Here is a 10,652-nt window from a genome sequence, read left to right as displayed (position 1 = left end):
AGAAAAGTGCTGTGTTCTCTAATGTACCATTTCTTATTGGCATTTTTTCTAGGAGTGTGTGTACCATGGCAGTCATTTGATCACAGCTTGCATACTTTACTCATTCGCAATCCTAATACAGGCTTGCTAAATTATAGGCTATTTTTAGGGATAGCGTGGCGAATTATTTTATTTCTAATCTGGCAACCTTGCTTGTGGCAATAACAAAATGTGAATGCGACAGTAAAGGAGACAGGCTGGACAATAATGTTCACTTTATTCCACACATCTAGAAAGGCCACTAGTGAAGTCATACATAGCATACAGTGTAGCACCTGCGTACAGTTCTGCTTGGTGCTGGCCAACTGCATCAGAAACAGCACTGGAAAACAATGCGAGCTCTGTTTCTGAAGGAGCATCTGTGAGACATTCAACGCGTCTAAAACCGGATGTTTATCATAGTCTTTTTTGTTGTAAATAGGCTTGTTTCATAGGGGGGTGGGAAAAAAAACAAGGATAAGAAACAACTGGCGAGAAATTTTTTTGCTCTGACTAGATAGTGGCAACGCAAAGCATAAATCCTGCCTTCGCAATGAGCTTGTGTTGACATTTTGCACTTACCGAAATCGTGATTCAAGGCGGCACGAAATTGCATAATAAATACTACAAGAAAGTAAATGAAAAAATTAATCTGCCACTGTGGGCTGTTTTGACTTAAAATGGATATATCTAAAAAAAAAGGGGGGGGGGGGGGTGCTAGACCACATCAAATAGAGAGAAATAATAAACATGCTCTAACAAAAACAACTGAAAAATGATTCCCAGTGAGAAAGTGGGCTACAGTCTGCAACAACAGAATAACAAGATGTGGTCATTCGCATGACTTTAAAAAAGTATCAACAAGCTCTATAGAAAATAGTATTGATAAACTGGTATGTTTTTTTTTTTTTTTTCAAGTTTCTCGAGTTCACAGTGTGGGAAACATGTCATCCATTTGTGGAGACTGGAGTACACCAATATATTAAGCACAGGCATTGCATGTACTATTCAGTAGAAAAATATTTCCTCCACAGCTGAGGGTAAGCTGCAGCAATCACAGCATCAAGGCAATTGTGGCCAACTTTACCTTTCCAAGCAACTTCCTCAAGCAGACCCATCACCAAAAAAATGAGGAAACAGGTTTTGCAACAAATCTGAAGGCATCAAGATACCACACTGCAATGCTCCTATGGAAAGCATTAAGATAACTTGCCCAGACCTAATGGTTCATTCTTTTTAAAGAACATGCTTCATGTGGTGGGAATAAGGCACAATAAATTTCTCTCAAGGTACTTAAGTATTGTTATATATATAAAACAAAGAGAAACTTGAGCTAACATTTTTGATGATGGGTACAAGCTGCATGATATCAATGGACTGAATCTTTAGTTCACGTGAAACCCTAGAGAGCTGAAGACAATTTTTTTTTTACTTTAAAACTTGAATTTATATAAAACAAATTATATAAATTCAAGTTTTATATAATTTTCATGCAGTGTACAACACGCGGGTCCTTTAAAAAACAGCAATCATTTAAACCTGAAAAACTGATTATTGTTTCGAAGGTGCACATTGATAAGACCTAGAATGGAAATGCACATGATTAAGATAAAGGGTCAGGCACGTCAGCTCAGGACGTGAACAGGAACTTGTCCAAAAGAGCTGTAGCACTGTGCCACCCTACAGTGACACAAGAGGAAATCTGCCAGTCACAATGGTGAGCAGCTGAAGCACCAAACCTCGCTAGTCGAAGTTATGGTTCCCAGGTGCCTATGGTTTAAAGGTCTATGACAGCCCTGTCTCAAACTCTTGACAATAATGCCAGAACACCGGAAAAGAAGTGTGAGAATGAATGTTTTAGAACTCGGCATGATTTCTCACAAGATGCTCTGATTGGAAGTCCAGAGAATAATGGAAAATCTACAAAGACAACAACAGCTAAACCATAATATGCATTAAAGGACACAGCTAATGCAACAGGAGAAATAAAAACAAGAAAGCATGGCATACAAGGCATGTCCTCCGTGCCATGCTAGCGCACAAAACACTGTGAACTTAACACTGCAGAACAAGACAAGGACAATGAACTAAGCGCTTAACGAGTTCACTGACACGAAAAACCTGCATGCAATACATGTTCAAAAACTTGATTTGGCCCCTGTTTCACGGAAAAAAATAGTAACATTAAACAAAAAAGAAAAAAACTTGCTTACTACCAAAGAAGTGTACTGGCTTTATCGGTAATCATCGCTGGCATAACAAGTGCGCTGAAAATGCCCTCTGGGCAGTGTTTTAACATACTTACTCTCCTTAAAGGGGCCCCGAACCACCCCTCGGGCTTGGTGAAATAACATAGTCCGCGGGGAGCATGCGCTACTGTGAACATCTCAGCCAAGTTGTGCTGCCGTATACGGTGCGTGGAGCTCGCAAGCCGATTGTGAAGTCACTTTTCTCTCCAACACGCTCTTTTCAACAGAAGCCTGCCTCCTTACTCTCTTAAGGACGCAGGCTTTACACCTTATTTCGTATTAAAGTGGATTCCCATACACCACTACTATTGGTAGCTGCAGTCGGCTACATAGCGTAGGTACTGTGGCCGCCGCGGGGTTCCGCCACGAGTCCAGTGGCTAAGCGCACTGCAGCTCGCTGAGGACAACTGCGTTTGGCTTATGTTTGGCGCATCGTAAGCACCAAAATTGGAAGTCACGATGTCTACGTTAACATCCAAAATGAAATTTCAACTACGCGCCACAGTGACAATTAGAAGGCGCAGCGCTGCGGGCATGCACCACTACGCAGTAGCCTTTGCAGTGCAAGGCATCGAAGAAGGAACGGGAGCCCAGTGGAGGCCATGTTTGGTTGCCAATAACTCCACTTCTGCTGAATGCATTGAAGTAATTTTTGCAGCAAAGTATTTCTTAAACAGCCTATTTTCACTTCAAATGCCTTTCGTTACTTCAATCAAAAGTGGTTCGGGGCCCCTCTAAGAGCAAGCTATATGTATAGTAGTTCCATCTCGTGCAATCTTTTCTACCGGGTGAAAATGTTCTCTATCAGCAGGCTTGTGAGCAGTTCTGCAAATGATAGCTATATCTCATGCTTTTTCACTACCATGATTTGTTTAAAGTGCATTTCTTTAAAAGCACTACTGCCTTGCATTGCAAACAGACTACTACCATTATAGCTTTAAATTGGACCAGCCGGTACTTTGCTGATAGCGGCTGTTGTGAACTTTCCAGTTTCATCTGGGTGGCTGACTGACAAACCATGTCCCGCCAGAATCCATCAGGTAGCATAACAGCAAATTAGAAGACACAGTAAAGTGAGCAAATTAAGCTTCCGAGTCCTCGCAACACTTACACTGGAGAAAGTGCAACACCTTTCTTTACTTTGTATTGTTTTCATCTGCAATCAATGTTGCACATAACTCGGTAATGTTTCGCTTGAACCAACAGATATTTGCAGCAAATCTAACAACAGTCACCACTACAGCAGACTCCCATGGTTGCTTTTTTTTTTTCCCACAACAAATGTGGCAACCTTAATTGCAAAGCAACACCATAAAATCATACACAGCCAAGCACTTGATGCCAACAGTGATAATCGAAGAGCCATGTCACACATTGGACACAACTCCGATATGTATGATCTCATAAAAGACAACACAGCTGCATAGCAAATACATCACCATGAGATTTAAAAAAAAAAAAGCAAAATGGAAACTGCTGCCTCAGTCGTCGCCAGTACTGACGAACTAGTCGTGCAGTAGAACATCTGCTACCTTCTTCTACCAGATGCAATGATGAATGCGTGAATGACATGATCAATGTGATGTGGCGGTTTTGTCATTGAGCACTTTTAGAGCATCCGCTAATATTAATGGAGTGCTTGATTTTTGCATATGGAAGTAATAGTGACTGGCGACTAACGAAAAACCAGAAATGGCTGTTTCAATAGCTATAAGCAAGCTTATGTTTTCAGCTTGCATAGTAAGTGCAAAGTGTCACCAAATCTGCTCAAAATAAATAACGATGAAACTATGAACTTTGATAAATTGAAGCAATGAATTTCAAACCATTTGCCTGAATAGACCAAGGTCGCTTCTATTTCTACAGGAAGTGTGTCACATTTGTTTTCAACATTCTTGCACTTTCTACAGACACTTCTTATAATGAAGTATTCCACAGTGGTACGCCTTGTGTGCAAAGATATAATAATGATGTGTGTTGCGATAATCCTAAGAAAATGCACGCAAGAAATGTTGACGTGCCGTCTCACTTTGGATAATGAAAACCGAAGCACGACGAGTATGCACAAACAACGAAACACCACAGACAAAAAAGAGAGAAAGAAAGCAACCTGAACACAGAAGAGAGCAAGCTGAATCAAGTGATGTCCCGAGCAAACTGAGGCTGCTCGTTGTTTTTCGACGTGGGTCAATGGTGGCAGTGTCTTTGTGTGGACTTCTCCTCTCCTTGACCGTACAATGCAATGTGCTGGGGAGGGATGCTTCGTCTTGTTGGATGGATTCAGAGTCATAGATCAGTCTGGCCAGTCAAGAGATCCATGCGGGTCATCTTGGACCCCGTTGCACTGTGGGGCTCATTCTAGGCAAGATGATGCGTCAAATTGTGCAACTTGGGGTGCTCCACCAACACTTAAATGGGCGGTGGCCCGTGTGTGTATCTGCAAAAATACAGGGAGATGGGCAGTGTTAGCTTTTTAATAAAGATCGCAGTTTCGCCCAAAAGGCGAAGCATCGATTGCGATAGCAGCTCAGTAGACAGCTATACGAAGTAAGGATAGTATACTTATCGGCCGTATAAACTTGGAAACATTTGCTTACTAACTGAATTAACAAGCACCGTGTTAGCGCGCACAGGCAAACATGAACACATCACACTCAATGAGCGCGGACACTCGCTGTCAAAATGCTGGTGTGAGCGAGCGCGGTAGCAGCATCCAGCGAAGTGACCTTCACACAAGAGCCTGCGCACAAAGGTATTAGCTGTCTGCAGATCCATTTCAAAATACCGTATTTACTCGAATCTAACGCACACTTTTTTTCCCGATAAAACGGGTCCAAAAATTGCGTGCGAGTTAGAATCGAGTATGAACCTAAATCTGCGTTACCATATCGCCGTCGGCATTTCAAGATGGCCGCCTCGTACGCGCTTTGAGCCAAGCTGCCGTAGCTTTCTCCATGTGCTGTAGTATGTGTGCTTAGGGTAGTGCACCGTCGCCTTCCCGGTCTTCCCGTTTTCCACATTTGCTCTATCAGCATAAACGTGCTGACTGCAAAGACATGCCGAGTTCATCATAATGCCGCAATTAAAAAGAAAGCGATCACAACTGCAGAGACGGACGAAAATCAGGCCGTATCACAGGCGTTCGGAGTTCTCGAAACTTGCTTGCGGGACTGGCGCAAGGAGGAGAGGTGTTCTACACCGGCAGCTGCTAAATATGGCACAGCCACACGGCCCCTATCTTGAAAGCGATCTGCGGCGGAGACAAGAGTCTACAAATCTAAGCGCGCATTGCGCTGTTCACGTCGGCTAGTTCCTATCGAAGCGAGAAGCCACACCAAGGTCAATTCCCTCGCTCCTGCTATCACACTTTCTCACTCCAGAGTTTAAAGAGTTTCCACGGTCACTCAGTGAGACGTGTTCATGCTTGTGTGTGCGTGACACCATGCTTGTTAATTTAGTTTGTAAGTGAATGTTTAAAAGTCTATACAGTCGATAACACTACTATCTTTACTTTTTGTAAAGCTGTCTACTAATTTGCTAGTGTAATTGATGCTTCACTTTCGCACCAAATTGCGACTTCTTTTATCTATCGCAACTTTAGTGCATTGGGAGTAAATCTTTTTGTTTTTTCCAAACGAGAGAAAGTTGTATTTCTGTATGAAAGAATGAGCTGCACGGTACTGTAAAGTACTTTTCTTTCTTTAGGTCAGGAAAAACGGCTGCGCGGTATGATCGAGGACGCGGTAGAATTGAGTAAATACAGTAACGCACGCGCTGCAAAGTACGCACTTGTTGGCAGAGTCAGAGGTGCCACTTTCTCCCTTCCGCAATGCCTCCCCGCATTCCTCTGTACATGACGCGTGAGCTCGAGCGATGATCGTCAGTTCCCCTTGCGCCCGGTCGCGAAATGTGCAATTGCTGCCATAGCACAACGCCGTTCACCCTCCCTCCCATACCCCCATGGCCTTTAGCACAGCGGAAGACTGCATGTTTGCTCTCCGCTTTCTTCCTTCGCGCACACCTGATTGAGCCACGATCGTCAGCTTCTCTCACGTCTGTTCACTCGCACATACAGCATATGACGCATGGCGATGGTGTCATCGCCATCAGACTTTGACCTTGGACTTTATACGGAACATTACAGCGATGCCGACAGCAAAAATGTGCCTGTAGTGTCCATATAATTGCTATCACAATAAAAGCAAATCTAGTTTATTGATTGCTATTCAGTCAGGTAACACTCATTGCATCACACTGCTTCTTGTGGTTGTATGGTGGGCTTCACCGAAGGCAAAGCTGCTTTCATTATGCTACGAGTTCTGGTTTAGATTCTTGGTGCTTGTTATACATGAGCTGGATGTTTTTATGTCAAAGGTGACAAAAAGTCAGGACATTAACTCAAAAGTCGGGACCGTCCCGCTAAATTCGTGATGGTTGGCAACCCTACTGCCGGCACACCCCATTGAGAGGTGTGCCCATTGCCTAACTTGTCAGAAGTATTTTCAGGCGGCCCATTATAACCGATATTTCATCTTGTCAGCTGCACTATAAGCATTATACACCAAGTATGAGATTCATGAAAGGGCAAACGAGAGTCAGAAAATATCCGGTCCTGCAAGGTAGGCGGTTATGTTATAAGTTGTCTGAGGTGTATCTAAACACGAAACGCAGGGGTGGCCGTGAGCTGAAGCTATCTCTTAAATGCTACTCAATGAAAAATGTTTAAGTGCATATTTTCTTTTGTTCCGGGGGGGGGGGGGGGGGGGTGACACACATTAAATGTCTGTTAGAGTCAGCTGAAGCCTAAAGTAATAGCTGATCAACATATGGAAAGCTGTAGTACATAATGTGTACCTGAGCTGTGGCCCAAACGAGGTGTGGAAGTTATTGAGCAGATCACAGCAGTGTGGTTCCAGGAGACAGGCAACACAGTAAAGCAGCACCAACGCCACCTGGACAGGCAGCGCAGCTTTGAGCACCCGCCAGAGACGCTTCCGCCTGCTGCCAGCCCCTGTCGAGTCTTCCGATGTGCACCGTGCCGCCAACATGCCATTCGTTGTGATCTGGCTGTGGGACTGCTCAGTCACGGTGCTGGCTTTCCTGCTAAATATAGAGAGCCAATAATCAACACTAAAAGCCAACAGGCAATGCATCAGAGATAGCATGGGGGGAATTATCTGTTATTTTTAATTGAAGTGTAGAAATAACAAGAGAAAGCAAAATGAAATGATAACTTGCCACTGGTGGGAACCGAGCCAACATCATACAATGCATTACATGCACAGCCCTTTGCTGTTAACCTATCATGGCACCATGTCCCCGTCCACTTTCGTGGGCATCTGTTTGTGTGCACTAGGTCTAGCGATTGTAGTGTGAGGCAAATGTGGCAGGCAAACGACATCAAGTCCTTGTATACTGCATGCCGTCAGGAGTGACAAATATGAGGTCCTCACTATGTCATGAACGAAAAGAGTAAGGAAACCCGAGGGGCTTCAATTTTTTTTTACTCACAACCATAGAAGCGAACAGACAATGAATCCACAGAATGCCCCTATTCCCTTATTCTCACCCACAAGAATCAACATTATGTTATAACCTCTCAGCGTGATATCTGTACTCTAGCCTCTGAAAGTCAAAAGTGATGAAAAAGGGAAGAACTGTGTGTTTTGAGCTAATGAAGAAATCCATCATCACAATCCGAAATCCACTGCAAGAAAAAATGCTTTGCCCAGAGAGACCTCTAGATGTCCCTGCCTCTCCCAGCTGCAATTCTACTTCCCGTACGTAGGAAACACTCGCATTCTCAAGGAAACCGCCAGACATCAGTTATATGGATTACAATGCCCGTGAGATTCCCCTTCATCCGTTCGATCAAGCTTTGTCAAGCTGTATTCTTGCAGTTCTTTTGCCGTGCCTCATAATCAGAAACTGGTTTTGGCACATAAAACCCCATAATTTAATTTTTAGTTATTTTGCCAGGGTGGCCATTAACACAGTACTACTTTGCGTATGTTGTAGATGAAACACCCTCGCCTATCCCCATTTGGTCATCAATCCATGTAAATTATTTCTTTTAGCTTCTTGGAGTCGGATCAATCATTTTCTTTACCACTGCTCACTGTAAGCTTTTAGCATTCTTTCAAGTTTCCCTGACACTCCCAAGATCCAAGAGATATCACGGAAAAATAATTTCACCCAAAATTGTGTAGAAGAACATCAAATTAAATGAAGTACATTGATCATAAACTGAGCGAAAAAAATAGCGAGACATTTATTAACCAGTAATCGTCGGACATTCGGAATATGACGCTACTTTGCTTGGAGAAGCAAATAACCTTAAATAAACCTCATTCACTGTTTCAGTGTGCACTGACGGCTCAATAAGCCAAGTGCCTGTATAATCTTTGCATTTGACAGTAGCGGAGACTGTTTCATCAGCTGATTCTGCAAGGAAATGCTCTTGAGCCTTGGACAACGGTTTAGTCAATTGGTTAAGTGCAGTGGCAAAACCGGTATGGCACGCTATTTTCAACAATAAGTACCCTATTTTCGCGCCTATAACCCACACCAAAAATTTTTTAAAAATATCAACAGTAAAGTTGGGGTGCGGGTTATACATGAATATTGTCTGGAGGTGTGGCTTCACGGCAGTCCTGGCTTGTCGCCACACCTCGAGGCAAAGTTCTCCGCCATTTATTTTGTCAGCTCCTGGGGAACCCCACCCTCTCCCCATCACCATGTGTTGAAACACCTTTCTCCCCTTCTACATGGTCGTCTATTCTCCTCTTAAGGGGTTGCCATTTTGCGTTAGCAAATACTATTACGCCCAGGGGTAGCACACTCTCAAGTTCAACAAATGGCCACAGAGGGCAAAAAAAGCGAACGCGCAGTACTGCTAATAAAAGAAAGGCTGCCTGCGTGAGTTCAACATCTCCCGCTAGAGGTGCCACAATAAACACAATATTACCCTACAATCTTTCTCCCACACTTATTGAAGCATTTTTATTACACATTACATAACAAAGAGTACAGAATGATCATTGCTAATTAGATATTGTACTCTTTATTAGTAATTTTGGTGCTTTTTTTTGCCATTATAAATGCAAATAGCCTTCAGCATCATCGATCTTCCATGTGACCTCCAGCCTGGATTTTAAATTTTTACCGGCATGTTCACGTGCACAGCAGGCACGGATTCATTTGTTCGTAGACTTAAGCTGGCTGCTTATTTTGTGTTAAAACCAGTTTGTTGCGATTCAATACCTCGCATTATTTAACTTGTGGTAAAGAGGCACGTTGCAAGCGGAGATGTTAGCCCGAAAGCAAGGTTTCTGTCGTGAACCTTGCGGAACACATCTGTATTGAAACGGGAGCCGGTTTCTGTGGCGACTGACGACGGAAATAACGGTGAATTGGTTGACATCGCTGCTTGGATCGTTACATAATATACGTCTTGTTATCTTACAGGTGGAGACAATTTAATTCTTTCGTTACTGCAAAAAAATGGTCGTTTTTTATAGGTCTTGGAAAAAATTATTTATCACTATAAATAATAATACAGCACACATTGCAGCATAGCATATTGTGCATAATGATATGCTCTGTCCAAAAACATACGTTGCCAAACAAAAATATTTATTAGGTAAAACAAAAATTTTAGAAAGCGTCATTCTTGCTGCCAGTCAATAAAAACAGCAATAAAAAAACATGGTATCTACAAAAACAAAGGAAATTCAGAATATACATTTCAAAGATGGATAACCCAGGAATAGTGTCTGAAGAACTAAATGCTCAATAAGCCATTTTTTGGATAAAGAAAAGAAACTAAGACCAGTTCATCGCTCATGCCATGCGGTAAAGCAGTTCCTGGATATTGTGAAGCATTGGTGCGCTCTGCACTTTTCCCACAAAACATCTGGTTTTTGTTCAACTTTGCGGTCCTCGTAACCAATTTTTCAGTTCCGCCTTTTCGGCATCTTCTGAGGATGGTCTGATGAGAAATCCAAGGGACATACTTCACCACTTCGTCTAGAGTCATGCACCTCTTCCAAGACCGATAGCTCTCAGCGTAGCTGGGCAAACTAAAAGATTATGCATCCAAGCGTATATGTTTGCATTTTTGCAGATTGTCTTTATTACCTCTGCAGAGAAGAAAAGTAGAAAGAAATCCCACGCCGTTGTAAACTGTCTTGTGCTGATATATAGCACTGGGCCGAGATGTGCTAGTGCTGGGCGAGATGTGCTTCTTGGCACGAATGGAGTTTCTTTGCTGCCCATGGCAGCACATCATAACCAAGTGAAGTATGCACTCTGAAGATAATCAGTAGAGCTCTCAGTTCATGCAAAAAGATAGACAGATAGGTGCACATAAGGAAGGATGCTGCT

General features: G+C 42.9%; 1 protein-coding gene across 4 annotated transcripts in view; it reads right to left on the bottom strand.

Annotated features, from left to right (window-relative positions):
• Positions 1-237: 237 nt before the first annotated feature.
• The window catches only part of LOC126532996 (uncharacterized), a 671,944-nt gene continuing 661,529 nt past the window's right edge, over positions 238-10,652 (bottom strand). For 3 of the 4 annotated variants that reach the window (XM_055071672.2, XM_050180179.3, XM_055071673.2), the window contains 2 exons: positions 7,122-7,370; positions 238-4,704 (listed from right to left, as the gene is read on the bottom strand). In XM_055071672.2, the coding sequence (XP_054927647.2) occupies positions 4,677-4,704; positions 7,122-7,370 (277 nt within the window). In that variant the 3' untranslated portion in view covers positions 238-4,676. The remainder of the gene's footprint in view (positions 4,705-7,121; positions 7,371-10,652) is intronic. The other variant, XM_055071674.2, reaches the window with a different exon arrangement.

The sequence above is a fragment of the Dermacentor andersoni genome, chromosome 7, assembly GCF_023375885.2.
Source record: "Dermacentor andersoni chromosome 7, qqDerAnde1_hic_scaffold, whole genome shotgun sequence".
In the NCBI taxonomy this organism is placed as follows: Eukaryota; Metazoa; Arthropoda; class Arachnida; order Ixodida; family Ixodidae; genus Dermacentor; species Dermacentor andersoni.
The sequence above is the reverse complement of the archived record's forward strand: the minus strand, read 5'-3'. Positions and strand labels throughout refer to the sequence as shown.